The sequence below is a fragment of the Gallus gallus genome, chromosome Z (assembly GCF_016699485.2).
Source record: "Gallus gallus isolate bGalGal1 chromosome Z, bGalGal1.mat.broiler.GRCg7b, whole genome shotgun sequence".
NCBI classification, from domain to species: Eukaryota; Metazoa; Chordata; class Aves; order Galliformes; family Phasianidae; genus Gallus; species Gallus gallus.
In genome coordinates this window covers 10,347,223-10,372,510 of record NC_052572.1, presented here as the reverse complement: position 1 = coordinate 10,372,510, position 25,288 = coordinate 10,347,223, and the positions used below count along the sequence as shown (strand labels likewise).

General features: G+C 38.0%; 2 protein-coding genes across 2 annotated transcripts; one reads left to right on the top strand and one right to left on the bottom strand.

Annotated features, from left to right (window-relative positions):
- Nucleotides 1–3,098: 3,098 nt before the first annotated feature.
- On the bottom strand, nt 3,099–18,190 carry SUB1 (SUB1 regulator of transcription). The gene is made up of 5 exons (NM_001008479.2): nt 18,158–18,190; nt 16,258–16,330; nt 14,563–14,682; nt 8,765–8,873; nt 3,099–6,536 (listed from the first exon to the last, which is right to left on the bottom strand). Exons 2-5 carry the CDS (start codon nt 16,327–16,329, stop codon nt 6,457–6,459), a joined length of 381 nt encoding a protein of 126 aa, NP_001008479.1. The 5' UTR covers nt 16,330; nt 18,158–18,190; the 3' UTR covers nt 3,099–6,456.
- LOC124417497 (collagen alpha-1(XI) chain-like) lies at nt 17,259–24,647 on the top strand. The gene is made up of 2 exons (XM_046905545.1): nt 17,259–22,652; nt 24,489–24,647. The coding sequence occupies exon 1, from the start codon at nt 17,416–17,418 to the stop codon at nt 18,376–18,378; it is 963 nt and encodes a 320-aa protein (XP_046761501.1). The 5' UTR covers nt 17,259–17,415; the 3' UTR covers nt 18,379–22,652; nt 24,489–24,647.
- The last annotated feature ends 641 nt before the right edge of the window (nt 24,648–25,288 follow it).

The following is a 25,288-nucleotide window of genomic DNA, read 5'->3' as shown; positions in this document are numbered from 1 at the left end:
GTTTGGCCATTTTCAAGACACAAAAGGCATATCCATCCTGGAAACAAATTATTGGATTAGATACATACTTCCCATGTTTTCTTCCCCCTACCAAAAAGAGTCCAAAGAGGCAGTTGCTGTGCTTTGCCACAGTACCTTACCCCATTTCAGAGCACAGCTTTGGAGGAAGAAAGCTGCTCTTCCTCCAGGTGTCACAGTGCTGGAGATAACAGGTTAACAGGTACCAAAGCAGATAGCAGATGGGGTACTAGTACTCCAGGAGGAATGCCCATCCATAACTGTGTGAAGCTGCTGGGTGAAATATACTTAAGGGAGAATTACATAGTTAGGGCCATAATAAGATTGCCAACCATTAAGGAAGAAAAACTGCTTGTAGTGAAGAAGTGAATTAATGCTTCATGTCACAAAAAAGCAGCTGACTACAGTATCAGAAACTGTCAGTAATAGTTATGAGTAGAACTCACACACTGCCGAAGTACAAGCCAAGAAGCTCTCATACAACAACCCATCCTTACACATTTTCCAAAGGAGCCTTCAAATTTTCATATATTTCACAGCAGTGAAAGCTCAGCAGTGTCTGAAACAATGAAGCTGCAAGGCAATAGACAATGCTACTGTGGCCAGCGTGATCTGTGGTTTTTTGTATTGCTCTGACAGCATTCCTACATGCTGAAACACAATTCTTAGCAACCGAAAACACGTTATTCTAAGTATGCTGAACAATGAACGTTGTCTTGTTTGAACATACTGCTCGAAGTACTTATATCCAGGCAAAAATGTACCTGTAAAACATCGGTCCATTAAGTCATCAAATGGAACTGACACAGGAACGTTTTTCCTGAGGGCTGAAGACAACTGATCCTAATAGCCGCAATCCCATCATTAGCATAGCAACAGGAAGTTACTTAAGACAGTGCTTTTAACTTCAACTCTCATGCCTTAGAAAATGACTCAAATCCTTGTTCCACCAAAGAGCAAGCACTGACCACAGCTTTGTGTGTCAAGTAGTGAAAAGGACTCCCACAAAGGTTCAATTTCCAAACGCTGCAGCTGTGGTTTGCAGCCAGAAGTACAGAACTCTCAAACCAGATTTATTCAAAATTCATCTGCCCTCACAACCTCTAAGCTAGCTTTCACAACAGAGCCCTCTATAAAACAGGGAAGGATTTAACCCTCAAAGTCCAAGTAAGGTACAGAAAGCATTTACATTCAGAAATACTTCAGGAGTGAATGACTCCTGTTTGGCACTACCTTAACACAACTCCCATTCTAAATACTGTATAGATGATGCCTATGGTTGCACACCAGCCATCTGACCCAAGCAGAAACGTAGCCAGATACAAACCAGAATTGGAAAGTTACCTAAACCACATACACACAAACTGCCGAATTACAGATTCACTGACCATGTGCTAGTCTCAACCCACTTGAGGACACCACCACGTAAAGAAGAATGCTTTAAAAAAAATGAAAAAGAAAAAAAAAAAAAAAAGCAAATATCAATCAAAATTTTACTTCAGTAAATGCATCAAAAACCCTGGAAAGAAGATCAGTGATGTCCTTCGTTAACGAAGCAGACTGCTCATAGCACAGAGGCAATACTGAGCTGAAGTAAATCAAACACTGCTCAAAACGTGCAGCAGGCCTCTTTGTCCAAGAACTTCCACGGTGGGGAGTTAACAGCCTCAAAAAGACTGCAGAACAAAAGGGCAATTCTGATGAACTTGTGTTTGAGCAGAAACGACTCCACATTTCAGCTTTTTTGTTTTTTAAACAGCTCGGGGGTATAGCTTTTGCCTGCAAAATGAGAAAAATGTTGTTTCTGGAAGGAGTCACAGAGAAGTTCAGAAAGCCTCATTGCTTTAGCTGCTTAAACACCTTTCTACTTTTTGTAGGGCAAATCAAGCTGGTAACTTATCAGTCCTGACAGACACTTGTACCTCTTTTCAGCAGGTGCTCAGACTGCAGGGCAAACAGCCTTCATTAAGATAACAACCTACGATTCCGAACCGCACAAAAACTACTGGGAATACATCTGAGCTCGAATTTAACAAATCTATTTTCAAAAGCTGTAACCAGAGCATGTTTAAAAAAGAAATAAAGGAATTGCAGGGATCACAGAAAAAAAAAATCACAGACAAAACAAACATGGATTAAATGGGGAAAAAAAAAATGAACGAGGGTGTGTGCATGCATCCCCCCCTAGGGATGAGAGGGTAAGTCTTTACACGCTTTTTTCTTCCACGTGGCAGTTTAGGAATGTCTTTCAGGCTACAAAAGCAACTGTGTTTGCCTCCCATTAACAATTACAAATGATGCCCTTGTTTCGGCAACAAGCCAACATCCCGGTGATGATTCACTTCTACCCAGGAACTGTCCCTTCATTGCATTTTTTCAGGTTGTTAATACCTGCCTGCAGGGAAAAGCGTAAGATAGAATGAAGTTCCCTTTGGGACATGTCAGCTCAGTTTTGCATACACAGTCACCTGAGCTATGGTCAAAGTCGTAATGAGAAACAGGTAGAACAAGCACCCTCTACCAACCCCAAATAGTGTTTCTTCCCTTTCAGCCACACTCTTTTTCTACTGCTGTAGCCATGAAATGCTGAACCAATCAAAATTACTTGAAAAAATCTGCTTGGTTCAATCACAGAATCAGATAATTCCCTACAGAGCAGTCACAGCGAGTGCATGAAGAAACAAACATCCTTCCTAAAGAAGCCTACGCAAACCTATTTAGTGATTCAAAACAGTGGGTGAATAGCTGTTTTCTACCTAGTCTACAGTGACATTCATTGCTGGATAGAAAAAACTCCACTGGAAAGACAACTGCCCAATTTCTTAACAGAAGTGACCTTTCAAGCCCAATGTGTTCCTATCTGCTGCTTCCATATTTACAAGATAATTGCTCTATTCAAAAAGGAAAAACTTCTATCCCTCTGGGCCACACAACCAAACCCCCTCCCACCAACACAGACCAGATACAAAATGATTAAGTATCCTAATTCCCAAATTACAACAGTTGCAATAAACTACCAGCAATTTTCACAAGAGAAGAAAAAAAATAGTGCAGTTAAATTTCTATTAAAAATAACACTATTTCAACAGAAGTCTTCATTTATTTCCAGGTGTTCAAATTCTTATTACACATTTGCCATTGAACTTTTTTATTTGAACATTGAAATTACAATTGGAGGGCTCATATTTCCAGTGGTCTCTCTGCAGTAGAGACCACCAGAACAAAACAAAACATTCTACATGGTTAACAATATGACATTTAAGTTACCAGAATTACAGTTACCATTTTTTTTTCTAACAGATCACATAAGTAGTACATAACTGGGGCATTTCCTTTAACAGAAATATCAAACTTAGTGCTGTATTTCCTCAATTTCAATATGAACATTCCTACATAAGAGCAACATCATTACATGACAGCTTGATTTAGCAAACGCATGGTACTTTGGCTGGTCTAACTGATGTATTTTTCCTCCTCTGAGCCACTGTAATTAAATTTATAAAACATGTTGCTAATATGCCCTGCATCAGTATCACGAAACAAATGTATCTTTGCTTTGCAGTGTCAGTGGGAAAGGGAGTAGTGTTTATTTTTACCTCATATTAGCCTTTTCATACATGCGCAATTTTCTTCTACGTGTACCCTAAGTACTATTTCATCTGCAAGAAAATAATCTGTACCCGAAAATTGGAGTTTTCCTCTCAAGTAAGAAGTAGTACAGCTGAAGACAACACACGACAAATCACAACCAACTATTAATTTCAAAGTAACACTGAAAGTTTAAAATACATGTCAATTAATTAGCCATCAGTCATCTGAGGTGGAAAGAATTTCCTCACAAGTCATTTTCAATTTTGAGGTCATCTGAGAAACTGACAGTTTAATTTAGCTACCCTGTTTGGTAGGACATTCATGCAGATGTTAGCACCAGCTCAAGTAAAAATATATATTTTAATCCATATTACAGGCAGAAATACAACTGGAAGGTTGGAAAGCTATTTTTTAACAAACAAGCTAAGTAAAATCAAAGTGCCTCAAATTTTATCTAGTAAAATGGGCTAAGCAGCTCCAGTAGATATCCCCACAAATACAGTAAGTGTTGTCTGTAAGAACTAGGAGTAATTTATTTGAGCATCTCTATCACAAGTTTCCACAAGAGAACTAATCACAATACCATTACTTCTTCACTTACTCTCTCCAAATGAATGAATTTAATTCTTCACCTTCCTGAACATAATAATCTCATACTTTGTTATACAACTGCCGTCCAATTACTTATTACCATAGTAATCTAACTGAAGACAGTGTTCCTTCCATTATGATAATCATGCACATCAAGGTAGCCACATGAAGGTTTTGAGGTTAAAAGATACAATCTGGTCACAAAACTTCATATTTAAAGGAAAGAAAACTGCAAATATATACTGCACATTAAAAAAAAAAAAAAAGACCTAAAACTTCTCAGAGACCTAAAGATATTTATTTCACACACTGATGTTAACAGGTATTTCATTTTTGTTTTATTTGGTCCGGGTGTCCCTGCACGTCATTAGCAGTTGAAGAAAGTTGTGCCCAAAAAGGGTGCAGCTACCTTAAGACAGCTCTTCACCTTTTATTCACCCTCTCTGTAGTTCTTAAATTTCAGTAAGTTAAAAAGCAGAATTGTAAGTACCTCACATAGTATTTAAATTAAATAATACATATTTAATATCATTAAGTCACTTTCTCTCACCCTTCATATACCATGTGTATTGAATTATAAACTCTGCAGCACAGTAACAGTCTGCATATGGCACTTAGCAGAACAGGATGCCTGTGCATGTCTTCAGTATAAACAACTGCATCAAGTTAGTCCAGAATTAAGTAGCAAATCTTGTTTACCTATATAAAATTTAAAAACATTTTTAAGTTTACCATCTAATGGGAAAATCACAGGTGAAACAAAAAATTGTGCATTCATTACCTATTCTTGAAATGTCAGTTCTCATGAAGATGGTTCATCATCTTCTTTCTCTTAACTGAAGTAAAAAAATGAACTCTTTTCCATTTCTGCTAATGGAAATGTTTTTCACTGTAGTCATTCTATGTCAGCTAACTCTGATCCTTCAATGTTAATTTCTCTACTGAAGTGCCCATTATCTCCCCAAGTTTTACACAAACATCATATTCTCCCTTTTTCATTCTACAGCCACAACACCTACAAAGATTTCCTTAATTTGAGGCAACACCTAGTCTAACAGAATCCCCACTGGATAGAAGCTTCTCTTATCAGAATAGTATACTGGTGAATGATTGAATTTTGCTAGAGTCATGGATTCACTATGTACCAGCGCTCCACTGTAAGCACTAAGTACCTTCTCTAAAAAAAGATAAAAGTTGTGCACATGTAAGCCACACAAGGCAAGCCAAGTTAAATGATTTGGTCAGGCAGTGAGGACAGGGCAAAGGCATGACAGCCTGATGTTTTGGCTGAAGATATTTTAACCCTGTGTGACTGTTTAACCTGTGTTACAGCCTAGTTTAAGCAGTGTTGTTTACACGATACTCTCAAACAAATGGAAGCCTACAAAGACATATTAAATCTTGTTTTCTATAGAATAACTAATCAGTATGTGTTCAAGAATAAATTTAATGCGAAGTTTGAAAAGGGTACCTAAACTAATAACCAAGTCTGGAGCTTTTTAAATACTGCCTTACTCTGAGGTATATGTCTATTACTGTAAAAGTTTATGCATCACATTCTAAGATCTAGAGTCCTTGAATAAAGTCTAATTGTATTCCCTAGGTCAAGCAAGCTATACAAAAAATAGAACAGATGATGTGTGGATGGTGTTCCAGTGTTACAGTTTAGCATAACACTTCATGCAAATATGCAAGAAAGTCTACACAGTCAGAACTGTTTACATCTGAATAAATAGGGTAAATTAGCAAATACAGTATTTAAAATTATCTACAAAAATGTGTTTTACCAGGTATTCGCTGTTTGTATCAAGTTTTAAAGCTGAAAGCTGAGGGCAATAGAGCAAAGGATATGAAACAAAACAAGAAACTTAAAACAGACATTTTTAAAATCCCCTTAGAAAACAAAATCAGTAACTATTAACTAAATTTATAAAGCCTACAACTAGTTGGTGGCCTTATCAGCAAACATCTTTAAACAAATGGCCACAAACAAACACAAAGAGCTTTACATATTACTTGACTTGTTTATTTTACACCATGAGGTGAAAGCAACACGTTTCCTTTTAGTAAAGTATACACAAATAGCCTCACTCAGAATACATGTTTAATGCACATAAAAAAATTATTCATTTTACAAATTGTTTCGCAATCCAAATATACAATAGCTTGGAAAACAATATTTTAGAAAACAAAAGCCAATGTAAAAAGACTGCTTGAAACAACTAAAGTGATAAAGATTTCTGTATGGCTCTGTCTTTACAGTTTTCTTACTGCATCATCAATATCAGAAATCTGTTCCTTCAGCTGGTTCCACTGCTCTGGATTTAAAGAAATACCTGAAATGCATTAAAAACAAATACTTAGTACAAAAAAGAAAACCGTAGTTCAGTATCTTGCATACTTACAATCAGAATTGATTTCATACACAATGCCTATGTTACAACTATTTATGCTTAAGCTACATCAAATTTAATAACAGACTTAGATCCATGGTTAAACTTTTCTCTTGGAATAATTCAGTTTAGAAATTGCCTATCTACAGACAAGTTTAACTTACAAAGAAAACAGGCACCACGCAAATTCATTCACATATGTTTCATAAACACAGAAAGGGAAACAGAGCTCTGGTTATGATAGGCAGCACAAGCCCTGCATGAGATGTAGGAAACCAACTTCATTTCTGTTTGCTGCTAAAAGCCAACCTCTGTGGATGGAACTTCATGTATCTATGATATAACGGGATTCTGGTTATTTTCTCCTTTTTTCATAAAGCACTGTGAAGAATGAATGTCATAAATAGTATTTTGGAGATACTCTTTTCTACTCCCTAGCACTCACAAACCAACACAGAAGGGTTCTTGCTTAGCAGCCTTTTTGTTCTTGTTCCTTAATTTAAGATCACTGTAAATGTTTATGCCATTCAACTAATGATTAGTCCCCCACAACCCATCTCCTCAGTTCTGAGCATTTACTTGTTCAAGCTACAGACCACATTTCCATTGTTGTTTTTTCTCTCCTCACTCTTTCCCTACAATCTCTAGTTTCTTTCATTTCTTTCTCCCTGTATGTAGAGCAGGACCTGAAAACAGGTGAAACTATGAATTCCATCTCTGGGGTGCATCACCTTTATTATTATTATTTATTTATTTATTTATTTATTTTCCCCCTTTCTTTCCTATTACCACCAGAGTTTCATTGTAGAATCACAATAATTTTAGGCAGAAAACCAGCTGCATGCCTCTGCTTTAAGCAGTTGTCCCAACAGACCTTAGGGGAAAGATTCTGAGAAGTTGGCCAGGCATTACTAGGATAAAAAAATATCATCAAGTTGGCCCCAGAACAACATATCATAAGGACTGTATGCAGACATGTATTCCAAACCTGCTGTCTGAAACAGTCTGGCGTTAATTTCTAACGATCAGATTTCTTTTTTCTATTTTTATCACAAAATTACAATTATGTCCTTTTTAGGATAGCTACATGAGCAGCCTTTAAGTGAATCATAGGAATATTAGACTCAGATGCTATATCTGATTAGTAATTTTATCCTAATAAGATCCAGACTTATTTGTGTCAAACATTTTTACTTATATCGCATAATTTTTGTCTGCCCATCAAGTATCAATGTAATTTCTCACGTTAGCTTTTGATTGATGTTCTTTTCACTTCTACCTCAAGACAGTTTAGCCCTTCAAGCTTGGAGTAATCATTTTTGCTAAGTTGTAGTAACACATTCAACAAAGACCTCCTTGTACAACCTGCTCACATAAACCTACTGTGGTTATTTAAGATATGTTGAAAACAATTCTCAAGCTTTCCGAGTGTTTGTTCACTGTGTTGCTCCTGGACACATCAGGAAAATACAATAAACCTTAGGCTGATTTTAAATTAAATACCTTTAATCATCAGAACAGAACAATTTGCACTTACCTCTTTCATTGGTACAATATGAAAAATATTATGCTTCTAAAGAAGCAACAAGACATTAAGAAAAGCACTTCTACTGCAATCATCAACCCATCTTTATCTCACAGGTGGCAAAAGTTCTGAAAATGGTCCATTAAAAGGATGCTATAAAAATTAGGTATGGCAATTGAAGATTTAAGGCTTATGGGCTGTGGTGCAAATTAGACAGACACAGGAAATGTTATATGAAATGTTTATATTATTTTAATCTGAAATAAAAGAAAAATTGAAAAACAAATGTTTTAAAGAATTTAATACCTTATTCTAACCAAAATTAAACCCTTTTGGTCAATTTAGAAATAAAAATCCTATTGTAACAAAGGTAAGAAATTGATTTAAGCAATGTGGGGGAAAAAAAGCATGGCTACTACAAGAAATACACTTTATTTCCACAAATTGTGCAAGATCCACTTAGAAAAATGGACTCAGGCCAACTTTGCTTTTGTTGCTTTTATCTACAGGTAAAACTAATCATTTTTTAAAATAAAAATTACCCTAAAAATATCATGCAGTAACAAACCATATAAATTTGACACAAAATTTTCCAGTAAATTGTAAGCAATATTTTAATACAAAACAATATGAAGTAGAACAGTACCTTTTCTGCCAGGCTTCATTTCACCTTCTTGATCCATCCAATATTCTCTAATATCAATTAAAACTTTCCCTTTGAAGTCACGAACGCTGACATACCTCATTTTGCCAATCTGTTAAAACACATATAAGACATTTTATGTATTTTATATAGTATAGTATTCACTTTTCCGAACAGTATTTGACTTAGACGTGTGACATGACCCACTGCAGCTTATTTTAGATACCAGAGAAACAATCAGATCAAGAACTTAATCCAGAGTAGTCAGTAGGCTAATAGGTAATGACAATATAAATGGATGAAGGACTTAAAACTAGTCAAGCATTCAACACTTTTTTTTTTTTTTTTTTTTTTTTTTGCAAATCACACTCTCCTAAAATAAAAATACATGTATTCTTAGCAAGTGGCATTCTTACAAAAGTATGTGGCTTTTTCTGACTTTTTTTTTTGTCTCTATCGTAATCACCTTTGTTAGCAGCAGCTGTAAACACAGAGGAAAAGAGGGAACTCTACTCTAAAATATAAATGTTAGTACTATCCCTATTGAGAAGAAAAAAACAAATTAGATACACACACCAGCTGAGTACAATTTCTAGACAGGTCTTAGTGTCATTTAATTGTTGGGTTTTTTGTTTGTTTGTTTGTTTTTTAATAAACACATCAAAACAGATGAAAATGAAACGAAGACACTAATTGTCCCATGCCTGCTCCATGTTCTCCTGGTATACTTAATTGGAACAGTGGGTGAAAAAAACATAAAAAACTTTGGAAGTTTACCAACACATACCACAGCATGAAACTGGTTTTGTTAAAGTGATGCTTTTGGAATTCTGTTGTTTCTGTACAGCAGCTTAACTGAATTATTAGGCCTTTAATTTTTTCTTTTGAGAGGGTGGGGAACAACAGGAGGAACAGCAGCAGATTGCATCACACTTTAGATCACATTATATATGTAGGCTTTCTAAAGGTTTTCCCGCATTTAATGAAATATTTATTCACACCAAATCAAACTACAATGGGAATTTGAAAATCAGAAATTAGATAGTCAAAACACACAAAGACAATTAGTTTAAGAAATGCTTAGCATTTTGTATGCATTTCCTGGATAGAGTTCATGAAGGAAGAACTCATTCCTAAGTGAACGACTTTAAAGTAGAATATTTGATCTGGACATCTGGATGGATTGCTGGGCTGGGGCCAACAGGATGAAGTTCAGAAGACCAAGTACTGGGTTCTGCACTTTGGCCACAACTACCTCAGGTAACCCTACAGGCTTGGGGCAGAAAAGCTTGAAGACTGTGTGGAAGAAATGCACCTGGGAATGTTGGTCGACACACAGCTAAACATGAGCTAGCAATGTGCCCAGGTCACCAAGAAGGTCAACGGCATCCTGCGTTCTGTCAGAAATAGTGCAGACAGTAGGAGCAAGGAAGAAACCCTCAGCTTTGGTGAGGCCATACCTTGAGTACTGTGTTCAGTTTTAAGCCCCTCACTACCATGAAAGACATTGAGGCCCTGGAGCATGTTCAGAGAAGGGCAACAAAGCTGGTGAGGGGTCTGGGGCTCTATGGGGAGTGGCTGAGGGGGCTGGGATTGCTCAGTCTGGAGAAGAGGAGGCTCAGGGTTGATCTTATCACTCTCTGGAACTCCCTGAATGAAGGCTGTGGCAGAGCAGGGCTTCTTCTCCAGTGTAACTAGCAATAGGACTTGAGGGAATTGCTTCAAGTTGCACTAGGGGAGGTTGAGGTTGCATGTTAGGAAGAACTTCTCTGTAAGAGTGGTGAGGCGCTGGAATGAGCTGTCCAGGGAAGTTTGGTGGTGTCACCATTCCTGGAGGTGTTCAAGAAACATTTAGATGTTACACTAAGGGATATGGTTTAGTGGAGAAATACTGGTGATTGGTGGACAGTTGGACTGGATGATCTTGGAGGTCTTTTCAACTTTGGTCATTCCATGCTTGATTCCTTTCTAATAAAACTAATGTGCATCCTCCACTGACAATTTAACAGAGGATCACGTACATCTTATTAGTACTAAGTCTGATCAGAAAACACGAATTCTGAAATCAATAATCACCTACGGATGTTTAAGTCATAAGCCATTACTTCATAAAATAGATGTAAACAAGTATGCTTTAAGTTCAGTTAAGGCCACTTTTCTTCTTATGCAGACTATGTTGAATTAACTCCATAATTAATTTTAAAGCATTCTTAAGATACTGTAAGCTTAAAATGTGTTTTTCTTACTTCAAAGTATCCTTTTAAGTGAACGATAAATTTCAGTTTATGTTATTTCGTAATTGATTTATTAAATACTTCCACAGCACTACAAATACAGCAGACAAAAATAAGGTATGATGTCAGATGAGCTGAGTTCTTTCAGACTTAACTTGGCATAGCCTGTAGAATTTGGCATTGTTGGCAACGAATATCACAAATAGCCTGCATAAAAAATATTCCATGGTTTTTCGCTGTAATACTTCACCAATTTCAAGTCAATACTTAAAGCAGCAGTACTCTGGAATATCTATCAGTTAACTATTAGTGTATTACCAAATAATTCCAGATTTGCACTAAGACATAAAATCTGATAAAAACACAGCAGATTAGAGATGCAAATACGGTAGAAAGGCTTAGTATCTGAATATTAAAAATGAGAGTACCTATATTAATTCAACTACAATAAGGTGAGGGGAGAAGAAAAACATAAAGCTAACGTTACTTAGCCAGTAAGTCTAAGTTAACTGGAAATGGTTTGATATGAAAATCATTGAATCATAGAATGGCCTGGGTTGAAAAGGACCATAATGATCATCTAGTTTCAACCCTCCTGCCACGGGCAGGTTCACCAATCACTACATGATTTCAGAAAATGCTGAAATTAAGTTACATTTAATGTTTCTGTCCACATATCATCCATCTGAACGCTCACATTAAATGTAGACTGTTAAGCTGAACTTTATGCAAAACAGTTGTCATTTCAAAAAGTTTTAACACTAATTTCTTAAATAGCTCTTATTAGCAACTAAGGTTACTAAAATTCACTAAAATACAGATTTACCTAAGTAAATTTATTTTTTTTCTCTCTAAGTTCCAATACCTATTGTTCTGGCATTAAGTCATTTCTGAACAACTATTTCATGCAGCAGCTCATAGTACTAGAATAACTTCCCTGGGCTCAAGCACTTTGTTGTCACTATAATCACAGTAGTGTTCCGAAAGAGTATGATTTACAGCAGAGTAGTTAATGATGTTCAACTTTCATACAGAAGTTCATATGCTTTTTATAAAATACCACAGCTCTTTAAACATACCACTCTACTAAAATAAGTACATCATAAAGTACTGTTTCCAGGTTTTCAATTCTTAGAATACAATGCACTGAACTGCATCTAGGTTCCTTTCACAGCTCTGCAACTGACTTCCTGTACAAGTTTCAGCTTATATCTACATTTTTGTTCCAATTGCCAATTTCCTTCAAACACACACTGAAAGTAGAAACTGCAAAAAAGCAGCCATCTTTCTACAGTATAAGGAGTGCAGTAAAATAATATAAACTCCTAGAATGCAGAGTCCTGTAAACAGCTGAGCTCTGCAACACACCAAATTGGTTTAGAACACTAATTCTGAAACTGATACTCATACAACATTATCTCACAATCAAACACCCTTCCAGATCACTGCAAACATGTATTTATCTATTTTTAGGATCTTATAATAGGTGAAGACATTGCACTGTGAAACTGATGAACATATTTCTGACAAGTCAAAAAGCATACACAACTCTCAGAAAGGAGGGGGGTGGGGGTGTCTTTTCCAACGAAAAGTAGTAACAAATTTTGCGAAATGCCCTGGCTCCCTTCTGGACAGTTACTAATAGTGTATCCTGACAGCATTCACAAACCTTATCCAAATTAGGCATTGGTAGAAGACAGGATTTGTCAAACTACCCAGAGCACGTGACGCAGAGCTTATGTGAGCTGAAGCCACAGATAGGAATCTAATGCAAGAACACTAAAACCTTCCACACGAATAATGCTTGTTGTTAGGACTGCAAGTAACACATGATTCAAGGAGTTTTTTGCATCTCAACTGTGCCCAAATCCCTTCACCAAATTCCAAAGTATACAAAGCTACCTTTAAAGTCTAAAAAGGCCAAGACACCTAAATAGATAAAATACACATGGGTTCATACTGAAACAATTTCCTACTACTTATACAATATCTTACTACTTATAATAATTCTGTTCTTTATGAGTTTATGAGTTTCAAGTACTAACACTCACCTTAAATGAAAACATTAAAACATAGATCATGCAAAAAATGATGTCACAATGAGCTCTACATTAAAAGGAAGCTGCAGTTCTTCCAGAATACAGCCTGAACATTTAGAACCTTAAGTCTCTATTTACACATCATTTGTTGCCACTCCCACAAAAAACATAGACATCACAAAACTGAATATCTTCTGAATGCTTCACATCCTGATTTCTATCAGTTCAAGTTGGATGTTAGTTACACTGCAGTGTCAACCACATATCAGAGATCACTTTATTGCTACAAGGAACTGAAAAGGAGAAAGTTTTCTGTATTATTAACAATTTCAGAAAAAAACAAAATCATATCTAAAAATTTCAAAACTAGAGCTTTTAGCATGCTCTCCTGGGTAGTGCAGAGAGAGAGGAAGTAACCATAGACTCACAATGCTACTTCTACACCAAAGCAGGCACATCTCAGTTAAGGCAGTTAAGGCTGACGTAGCACTGCAATGCTTTCACAATAGAAGAACAACCCAAAAAACATTTCTGTTAAGGTAAACCTCTGCCTACAAAAAGGTAGGCAGATACCAAAGAACACTGATGGTAGAGTCCAGGCATTAGCACGTCTTCAGCTGAAGCCCTCCCTCCAACTATACATGAGTAAAGTAAGGACTAATAATTAATAGTAAGTGACCTCTCTTACATAATCAGTTATGCAGGTCTTCTGTCTGGAAAACAATTTTTTTGCACAGCAACAGCCCAAAGCAATTTATTATGCCTTACTTAGAAATGGGATCATTCTATTAAATATCCCCCCAGGCTCTTTCACAAGCTTAAGAATTAGAGTCTAAGTTTCTTCTCTATTCCCTGCCTTTATCAATCCAACCAGTCACAGACATTTACTAATTCCAATCTACATGTATTCCTGCACAGCTTGCAGTACACACTGCTACTGCCCCAACTAACCCTAGAAGTTAGCCTACCACTCTAAGCTCAAAAATACATTGTGCTATGGGAAAAAAAAAAATCTACATTCACTCCATCTAAAACAATATCAGAATTGCAATCTTTCTGGATGTTTAGTAAGAAAAACCTGCATCACAAAACAAAGAAACAAGCAAAACTTACTCCAAGGTGCTGCCTTATAAAGCAGAAGCTAAGCTGCCCTTGACCTAGTTAAATAGGAATTAAGAGACCCTATTTTGCTTTCCAAGAACATTTCTCTCAAAAGCTCTGATCAAAAGAAGCATCCAGAGATTGCCCTGATTTAATACTTGCAGTGTATTTATGGTAAGTGCTGTACTTACAGATAAAATGACTACCCAGAGAGTTACCATGGGCAAAATACATGAGGGCTGGATCAATTGCCACAACTCAGTTTCTTTTATTTTACTAAAACCTGGCAATTATTTTTCTGAGTACCTCACCTGCACAGCATCATTCACTGCAACCCCCGGAAGGACACATCAGGAATCACACCAATTCAAAATTGATACTGAATATGATGTAACAGGCTGCCTTAAAAACAGTCATTAATTTTTACCTGAAACATATTCTCATCTCTGTTGCTGCTTTGCTTAGAAGAAGCGGCACCTTTTGAACTCTCACCAGTCTTCTGTTTCTTTACAGGCTTTTCTGGAGCTGCTTGCTTTTTCCGCTTTGCCTTGAAGCAAGAATAAAACAAACGCGTGAACCACAACTCATCCTTATCAGTTATGGAAAAGCTTACAGTAGAGGCCACACACTACTACCATGCAACACGCTCTATCACTTCCCTTTTGTGAAGGCAGGACTCCAATACCATGCAATTTCAAAATTAAAATCTCCAAATGAGCCTAATTCTGTTCTTTGTGAAGTTTACCAGAATACTTCAGCTTTAAAAAATTACATTATTTCCATTCATTATTTTTAAGACCCTACTCTTTTTGAACAGCAATGCTGTCAGTCAATTAGTTTTAATTAAAAAAATAAAATCTGGTGGAAGTTTCACATTCCTTTCTAGTGAAAGCAACAAAAAAAATGCAGGACAGCTAACAACACTTCTGAAAAAAAAAAAAAAAGACAAAAGAGATGAGATAATGAAGAAAAGATCTGGAAGTCAGCTTTATCAGGGGAACATTTTTTCCTTTTTTTAATCAGAGTCCAATCTCCATCCACAGCAAGATAAATTAAACACATTTTTAAAACATTCAGATCATATCACCTGTATATCACATTACTTGCAGATACTATAAAGTTATTATTTTTACCAATATTTATACACTAATCATGCTCTTATAGCTCATGTTCTCTTCATTCTCCACTTCAAAAAAGTGATACAGATATCAAAAGTTATTCTCAGCTGTTAGAACCATACTGTGGATTATTTATTTTAAAGAGGAACAGTTGCAACAAATGTAGGCAGTTGTGACAACAAAACCCACCAGGCAGACTGTTCAAGTTTAACTTGAACATACCTGACCATGTTCTTTATTAAGATTTGACAGAATTTCTAATTTGTTTAGGGCAACTAAGTCACATTTGAATCAATGCAGTAGAGCAGATTTTGTTTTTCAAGTACAAACTATAAGTCCGCATTAACACCTAGCATTAATTCTCTACTGTATTCCAGTTCTGCTCATGACTAGTATGCTAGCAGAAACTTACAAATTAAATAATTACTAAAAATAGCTGGGAACACTCAATTTACACATTTAGAAATAGCTAACACATTAAAATTAATCATCTGAAAGACATTCAACTTGGCTGAGCATTTAAGTGAGAAAGCAGCAGACAGAGTAAACAGACCACACTAGTGGTCACACTAGTCAGAATCTGAAACAAACAAAAAAAATGTATAAACAAGATAAGCAAGTGACATAGGGATGACAGGGCAGGTGGAGGTTTTCACTTTGAACTAGCAAGTTATTCAGACAAAACAAAGAGCAGACTGGGGCAGTCTTAAAATTAATCCAAATTCTTGCCACAAGGGGCAGCTGATACCAAGATCTTCTCCCTCCTCACACAAAGCAAGAAAGAATTCCAGGAAAATTGAGGCTAGCTATCCCACATGGAAAAAAAAAAAACTAAATAAAGCAAAATGCAACCTAAGAAAAAAGTTCACTGCAAAGCAAAAAGTATATTTTCTGAACAAACTCTAATAATATTTTTTCCAAGCGTCTGATAAATGATATGGAATGACATGTATTTTGATACATAAATGTTAATACAATCATAATGAACTAGATATAATTTTCACCTTTTTGTCAACTTCACTATCTGAATCGCTTGCAGATGAGCTCGAAGACACGAGTTCCTTTGACTTAGGCATTCTAGGACGAGAAAGGTAATATGAGAACACCGTACAAGAAATAAATCATGTTACATCTAGGAGGCAATCTTGATATTGTTTACTCTCCCAAAGACTTTTCTGCCTTTTCACACCAGCTTTAAGGCACATTAAGGATACAATCTCATACACAATTCCCTTTTATAGCCTTTCCCTTTTTTGCTGCAACTGCCTTAAGTGTTCAGTTTCAGTTTCCAAACAGTTTAGGAAGGAACAGTTTTCTGCTAGTTCCATTATGGTTAAAAAAAAAAAAAAAAAGAAAAACAAGGGAAAAAAATACAATACAGAACATGACTGTCCTCAGCTTGAATTCTCAACACTACATTAATTTAATCTACAAAGACCACAGCATTATCTATATTCTTACACAGGCATTTTGCCAAGTTGCATTTACAAGCAAAAGCTATACAATAATCTTACAAGAAGCTAAGCTACCCCATCAGTAATACAAGATCTGAAAAAAACACCTCAGTTACAATGAACTACAGTACTGAAATTATTTCAACTGCAGCTTTAACAGATCAGTCACTAGAGTCTATTCATTTGCCAGACAAGTGGACATTCAACTTTCCTTGAATGCATGCTGCCAGATGTACTTCTGCATCTCTCCACTATGCAAACATGTGGTTAGATCTAGCAGCAGAACATGTTGACTGCTCCTAGAAACTCTTTGTGATAAATAAATAGCTCATTTGTTCTTTCCTAACAAGCATGACAGAGAAAACAATGATAAGCTAAGGAAGGCTAAGAGAAGCATGTCTCAGCTAAGGAAAAGAAACAGCATCTTTTTTTTTTTTTAAGTCGGTGGTGAAATCACAGAGTACGAGTCTGAATAACGCTATTAGCTCGATGTAGTTGAAAAGTGGGGCAAGTTCTGTCGTCACAGTTCAGAGTACAGTGCTGGAAACTGCAGCAGTGAAAATGAAACAGGGTATGGGGAAGCACACAGCAGGACGGCAGCACTGGGGATCTGGAAGGGGACAAGCACAGCAAGGACGTGAAGGTGGGACGCAGAACAAGGCTGATATGAGGGGACCGGGGGCCACATGGCCTTAAGTCTGCCTTAGGATGTGCGAATGGCGGTATGGAGGAAGGCGAGGGAGGAAACTGCAAAAAGGAGAAAGTGAGAGAGGAATGATCCGCCGGGGAGAGACCGGCAGGCAGCGCGAGGAGACGCCGGAGCACCGGGGGGAGCGAGGGCGGAGTGAGACGGGCCACGCGAAGACGAGGCGACGGAGAGGAGAAAGACAGGCCGGGAACAGCCGTAGGCGGATCCAAGCCGCCATTTTCCTCCCCTCCTTTCCACAGCTCCCGCTGCCCCCCGGGAAAGAGGGGCGAGGGTCCGCGCGCGGCCGAGAACACGGCCCCGGGTCCTGCGGGCAGGGCGGCAGCGAGGGGCCGCGGCTCAGCGCGGGCGGGAGGCAGGAAAAGCCGAACAAAAAGGAAGGAAGGGAAAAAAGGGTCTGGGGTCGTCTGCGGGCAGGGTCTGATCGCGGCGCGGGGGAAACGGAGCCGGGCGGTTCCCTGACGCCATTTTCTCCCTCCCTCTCTTCCTCCCTCAAATCCTCTTCGCCCCCCAACATGGCAGCGGCTCCTCCCCGCCCCAGGCCCACCGCACAGCGGGGCATCCCCCCCGCGGGGCACAGCGGGCACTCAAGGAAAGGAGGAAGGCCGCACTGCACGGCTTTCCCCGCGCCTCTCCCGAGGCAGGCAGGCCGGCCAGCTAGGAAATGCCGAGCCCCGGCAGCCGGCCTCGGGAGGAAGGGCAGGAGAAAATGGCGGGGGCTCCAGAGGGGACCCCAAGACTCACGTCCTGCTCCGCGCGCTGCCCCGCTTCACCAGGAGAGGAGCGGAAGTGACGCACCGCGGAGCCCCCGCCCCCGCGCTGTGCCATGTGATGGGGAGGAGTGCTTAAAGGGCGCGCGTCCCTTTGTTACTCGTTCCCGCTTCCCTCGCGCTGTCGGTAGTGGTGCAGGCTGGGAAGCTCTGCTCCTGGTGAGCCGCGAGGACAGAGTTCAGAATGGCTCCTAGTGCCTGAGTGGGCCCCTCAGCTACATGACGGCCGCACTCAGTTCCTCGAGCTCGGGGGTGGGGGAGGAAGCGCAGCGGGGGCACGGCCGCTGTTTTGCATGCCGAGACCGCAGGCCTGGCGACACCTGAGGCCGCTTCCTCCTTGCCCGCTTCCTCCTTCCCCCCTTTCTCCCTGCCCGGTTCCTCCTTGCCTGCTCTGCTGTCGCTCCAGGGCCGAGGGAGCGAGGTGGTAATGCGGCTGATGAGAAGTCCCCATAACTTGTGCAGGACGACACGGTGAAATAAATCAACCAAATGAAACGTTACCGTAAACACCCCTGACAGGGCAGCTCCCCGACCTTTGGTGCAGGTTCACCTCAGGGCGTGCTGCACCAGAAGTTCGGTGCTGATGGCGACTGCATGGGGATTTGGAAAAGAGAGGAGGCTCAGTTGCTCTAAAGTGCTTCTCAGAGAAGCCAAAACAGCACCAGTTTTGGAGGAAGGGACTGAGGAGAAGGTAACGAGTGAGGGAAGGCTCCTGCCAGCCTTGCACTCATGCCATGGCTGTCCAACCTCTTGGCTTACCTGGGTCATACTGAGTGAAGAGGGATTGTCTTGGGCCACATATAAAATATAGTTCACATATGGTAGAAAAAAAAAATGCACATAGGAAATGTGTATTTTCTTCTTCTAATTAAAACATAAAGAGGGCAACAAAACCAGGTTTGGGATGTTTGACCTTGGTTTGGTGGCCGTGGTTGCCATTCTCAGTGAGCTCTCAAGGTGCTCGTCATGAAATTTTACTCTTCCTGGGCTTCACCCTTGAAAACAGTTGCTCACAAATATACGTACTGCCAAAAACTGATGATGTGAATACGGGGCAGTGCAAAAGTAAGGGATATTTTTCTCGGGTAAGGGGGGTTGTAGGAAAGTCTGCTGAAGCGAAAGAATTGGTTTTCCCTTGGAGTAGAATGTCTGGTTGTAATTTTGTATTTCTTTGTGCCAAGACGAGGACACCTCAGATGTTAGTTACTCTTACCTTCCCAAGAATTACAGTTAAAAATCACGGGGATGCTGCGCACTAGGTGTTTCATTTGCCATAAGTAGATGTTACCACCTTTAGAAGTTTCACTGATCGGTTATTTTATAGCAATGTTATATTTGCTGCCCTTTTCCCAGGTAGGAAGCAGAGGCTAGGTAAGAAAGTTCTGAAATTATGTCTAATTTTGAAACAAATACTTATTTTTTCTTGCATTTTCCTTTCATCTGTGTTCTACATTTCATCATAAAATATCTAACTGGTGTTACATTCATAAGGAAAAAAAAAAAGTGGGTGCTAAATACATAATTTGGCAAATTTACAAGTTCTGAGGAAAAGTGAATAAATGTAAGTATAATACACATCTACTTAATAATTAAATCATAAAACTTACAAGTCTCTTTCATAACAAAAATAAAAATAAAAATAAAAAAGTGTCTTCACAGGTACTCACATAGGTGGGCTGAGATGTTATTATTGGCAGTCACTGCATTTTACCCACCAGGTGCACAAGCACATACAGCATGTAACTCATGGATCTTGATTCGACTGAGAGTTCGGGATAAGCATGGGTCATGGAGCTGGCACTGCATAGTGCACTCCTCTCTGCAGTGCTCTGTTGTCACCAATGCAGCCCGCGCTCGAGCTGCACACAGTTGATTCCTGGAAAATAATGCTAAAAATCACACAATAACATTATAAGTTTTATGTTAGAAGTTTTGGGATGCATTGCTGTCTGTCCTGGGCTATGTGCAGCTTGTGTGGGCTATAGACTTGCCTGACATATACTGTTGGAACATGAGTGTATTTCTCAGGTAAAGCCGATGTGGGTGCAGAGGTTGTGTGGGGGTGATCATCCTCCGTGGTTCCAAGAGCAGTTACCTCTTAATACAATGTTTAAAATCGAAAGTACTGGGTCTAAATTCTATTTATTTAGATAATTCTAAGTTTATTCTAAATAAATTCCAAAAGTTTCTGTTCATCAGACAGGGTCTGTAAGATGAACATGTATTATCAAGGATAATATCCAAAGTCAGAAAATGCTAAGCAGTCCTTCTAAGTACTCAGGAAAAAGTAGATTGGGGGATGAGGCCGCTGGAAGAGACTCATGGGGTGTGCATAGTTTTCACTATGAGTTGGCATAAATAGGCTCTCAATATCATTTTTGACTTTATTAACAGAAAAGCAGGAAGTTAATATCAAAAATTAGAGGTAAGCTCTTGTAACTAATTCTTGTGTATTCCCTTCTTCATAATGCTATTTTATATCTTGGAAAATAAAAAGTACACAGTTCTCCATACAAACCTTAGGAAAATAAAATGTATGCTCAAATACAATTGAAGCACAGTTATGTCATGTGTGTAAACAGGGCAAATATCAAAATTGTCAAGCCATTTAATCTTGTAAGATGAACAGATGATCCTTTAATACTTAATAGTAACAGTAAAGACATTCAAGATGAGATGGACCCTGTGTATATAATATTTGTGTGAAAAAAAATATTCTCTGACTACGACACGGTCCCAAGGCCTGTACCAACTTTCATATTAGAATAGAAATAGCAGTTCAGGTCTTTGTAATTCCCTTCTGCATTGTATTCTTACACCCAACCAACACGTGGTACACAAAGAATGCAGAGGTTTTAGGAGCATCACATTCAAATTAACAATTCCACATGCATTTTTAATCAACTCCCTCAGCACTGAAATAAACAAAAATGACTTAACGGGAAGAGATTTTTTTTCATCTGGATCTTAATGAGTTAAGATCTTCTACCTCTATCACTTCCTCTGAAGCTAGGACCAAGTTTATTTTTACAGCTGAATTCTCAAATAATAGCTTAGTGATGGGGATGGAGTGTTTGCTACGACTAGAGATTTCATGTTATGCTCTTCTGTAATTACAGGTTTCTTTGAGAATTACTCTGGTGTTAAGTTCAGTGGTCATTTGAGCTTTTTAGTAAATTACCCTTTCTGTATTTTATTGTATTAAAAAAGAAGAAGAGGAAGAAGAAGAAGAAGGGGAAAGAAGATAATAAGGAAAGATGCTGACTTTTGAAAAGTAGGGGAAGAATGTTAATTTTTCCAAGGTAAATTCCTCCTATTACCTTAAAAGTGAGTCATCTATCCACCCAGTGAGCATAGTTCCCTTTCAGAGCTCTTAATTATTTTTTTTTTTAATCTCTTTCTTCCTTCATCAGATGCTTTCCTTTGGTAGCTGCCTTAAAAGGGCTTAAATTCTTCTAGTGACTGTCTGATTGCCTCATTTCATATCACACATTTCTTTGGCTGAAAATAATGTTGTAAGCACTAGCTTTTTCTTCAGATAGGATTTTTAGAATGCAGATTTGGAACAGGAAGGCTGAAAAATAGAAGGTTATACTTCTGATCTCATAGCAATTATTAACTGTGATTGCACACTCCACTAGTTACAAACAATAGAGTTCGTAAGAAACAAGTTTCAGGGAGGCAAAAGGAGGGGCTCTTTTAGTATTAAGTACTAAATAATATAAGAAGTAGGTGAAATAAATCAGATGAGGAAGGTTAGCTTACAATACAGACATTTTTTAAAATGTCAGGAGAGTAAAGGGATTTGTTAGGCAATTTGTTATTTTTGCATGTGTACTGTACATAGTTCATTTCCCATGTAGGCTCAGTGTGCATTAACACTTGAACAACTTTGTATTGTGATTCAGTGTTAAGACTTACTGCTGGAAATTGGTATTATAAACACAGATGACTTTCATGTGTTATTTAAGAAATTATTTATTTTACTATCATGTACGTTAATCTTGTCACTGTTCAGCTTCTAAACCCTGTCATTAAAAGGTAACATATTTTTTTTACTTCAACCATTAAAAAAATGGTGGAAACATCTGCTTTTTGTCTTCACTGCTTAAAAAAAAATAGTTTCGTTTAAAAAATAACTCGATAAGGTGATGAATGTCTTACCTCTGTGTAGCTATCCTAAATAATTTCCAGGTGAGAATGGGACTCCTTATGCCGATACCAAAAACTCCTTTTATCTTGGGCTTTTACAAGGAGAGCGCTAAATATCAGATCATCTTTTCAAGAAATGGAAGTGCAGCTTTTGTTAGCACGTTCCTTACTCGCCGTAGGGAAAAGCTTTTATCTTCTGCTACATCTGCCCTGCCCTCTGGTGGTCACACCAGCCAGCTAAAGGCCTCGGTTTTGAATGAACTTAAAGGCTGCCTCTAAGAAATCTTACCTCAATCCACTACCAACAACAACAGCAAGTATATATTTCATGTTTTCTTAGTTTTATTTTGTTTAAGAGAAGGTACAAAAGATTTAGAGCTTTTTCTTTCAACTGCAGTCTTGCAGTCCTGTGGTGGCAGCATCTTAAAGTAGGATTCATGACACTGGTTGTTAAATTTTAGACCTTCTTCTAACCACACTTTGAAGATTTCCCTTTGTATAGATAAAGTTAAGGTCAAAGATTTGTTTTTTTAAATGATAGCTTGCTATTTTTGTCCGTGATTTTCTTAGACTCCCTGAACTTTGCACAAATAAGATAAGTATATATTTAATCCTAATTTGAAGTTTTGTGTTACATTGTACATTTCCATTCTGTAACCTTAATAGGAACAGAGATAGACTTTTTTTCTTGTTTGGTTTTAGGCAGATAGATAAATAGATAGGTAGATAGATTATATATATATAATCTGAAATATATATATATATATAATATATATAATACATATAGATAATGCTTTAGTAGAGCTTATTATCCTTTCTTCTTCTGCCACATGGTTTGCACTTTATCACTCCATTTATTTTCCTTCCGGCTGAAGATGCAGAAACAGGTAGAGTTCAGAATGCCCTAAAGGAGTTAATCTAAATTTATTACTGTTTCATCTTGCTGCAAATACGATACGCATCATAGAGAGATGCAATCTTGTTTTATAACCCACTGAGGTTTTTTAAGTACAGGCTATGAATCTGATCCTGTGAGCCAGTAGTAACATAAATAGATGTTATGTAATGGCTCACAAAGTCACCAAGAAGCACCAGGTTCTTATTAGGAAACTGCTTAGAGAAAAACTTCCACAGCACCACTGTTTTTTGATGTGGTGTTTTTTTTTTTCAAGAATATGGAAAATCTTGAACTTTTTTTTCTGTTGCATCAAATGTCGCTTCTCATGAAGTGCTATATTATAAACTTTTTTAATGAGCAAAATTGATCTAGAAAAGAAATCTGACACTTCTGGTGAAATTGCAACTGAATCCAGCTGCCAAATGAAAGTTGATGCACAACATACAGAGGGTTTAGGAAGAAAAGAAAAGAAAAGAAAAGAAAAGAAAAGAAAAGAAAAGAAAAGAAAAGAAAAGAAAAGAAAAGAAAAGAAAAGAAAAGAAAAGAAAAGAAAAGAAAAGAAAAGAAAAGAAAAGAAAAGAAAAGAAAAGAAAAGAAAAGAAAAGAAAGGATGGAATATTTGAATTAGAGTCTTACAAGTGACTTCGACAAAAGAAGCTATGAAACGTAAGATGGAAGTCTGCATTGTGAATAAACAAGCTGCGTTGTTCCTCAGCTCTTGAAACTGAGTGTTTGAAAGAGAGTAAATATTCCAAATTAACTTCATCAGTCTAGGAAAAAGAAAAAGATAAAAAGAGCACTTGCAAGATTTTTCACTCGCAAAATGTAACTTCAGCGATATAATTTTAAATGGCATGCAAATGTCTGAGTGTGCATATGAACATTTATAGTTTTAATTAAATGTGTCTTGTATACTTAGTGTTTTTCAGTATATTGAAAGGTTTGTAGCTGACAAAACCTGAAAGGCAGTAGAACAAAGAAAATTTTTATTTTCTTTTCGTCCAAGTAACAAGAAATCGTGGTCCAATTATGAAGAATTTTTAATACAGTAAATATAGTTATATCTCAGTTCCGTGTCCTAAGCCTGTTGAGAACGTAGTTATAGCGTTCATGTCCTGTAAGTTCTTCTATGGAAAGCTGTATAGAGACCTCTCCTGTAGTACACTGTATTTGTATTTAGCTTCAGGATTAGGGGTTTTATTTTTCTAAGAGATTGTAATTACGGGTATTTACCTAATACCCACTTTCTTCACAGAAAAGCACTTTGACCTAAAGCGCACAACAAAAGTTGGAAATTCATTGCTTTTCCTGTCTAACTGCCTGAGAAGACTGCATGAATTCTGGGATAAGGAAACCTATGGTTTTGCAAGAACAGCGGGGATGTTATGAATAAAAGCAATTTATGGAAAACAAATCCTTGTGAAATGGTCACTTCCAAATTAATCCAGAGTGTTTTATGAGATTCAGTTTATGAAAACTGTATATCACAGTGCAAAGCTCACAAATAAGATGAAAGTATTTAAGCCAATTTTCATAAGACTTGTGCTCCAGACCCTTCATAGCCCCATTGCCCTCCTCTGGATATATTCCAGGGCTTCAGTGCCTTTCTTGTAGCAAGGGGCCCCAAACTGAACCCAAGTCTCGAGATGCAGCCTTCTATTCACAGGGAACAGAACCACTGAAATGCACTTTTGGTCACCAGAAGGTTACTGCAATATACTGCCCAGCATCATCTCTGGCACCTTGGGTACAGGTCAAACAACACATGTACATGGCTTTAGTTGGATGGCAGTTCCCTCACTCCTCATGTGTGTAGTTGTGGTGGTGCACACTGAGGCCTGGATGAACCTGAAACTTCCTTGCTGCAAGTCAAGCCAAGTCCTGGATCATGCCAAGAGCTCCTGCTGCGCTGTCCTCTGTTTGCATGGCCTTACACGAGTTGTAACGAGGGGAATGCTGACAACACAATTGGTGGGAAAGACATTTAATACTGATACATCTGGTAAATGCATGAGACAAATATTGGTATGGGGCAAGGATGATGGTGACCTCTCT

Bases quoted from the DNA above. Each gene is read 5' to 3' on its own strand.
- LOC124417497 (XM_046905545.1), top strand. From the start codon at position 17,416: ATGTGCGAATGGCGGTATGGAGGAAGGCGAGGGAGGAAACTGCAAAAA.
- SUB1 (NM_001008479.2), bottom strand. From the start codon at position 16,329: ATGCCTAAGTCAAAGGAACTCGTGTCTTCGAGCTCATCTGCAAGCGAT. The intron at 14,683-16,257 runs GTGAAAATTATA...TCTTGCTTCAAG, and splicing joins ATAGTGAAGTTGACAAAAAG to GCAAAGCGGAAAAAGCAAGC. The intron at 8,874-14,562 runs GTAAAAATTAAT...GTGTTTTAACAG, and splicing joins GAGATGAGAATATGTTTCAG to ATTGGCAAAATGAGGTATGT.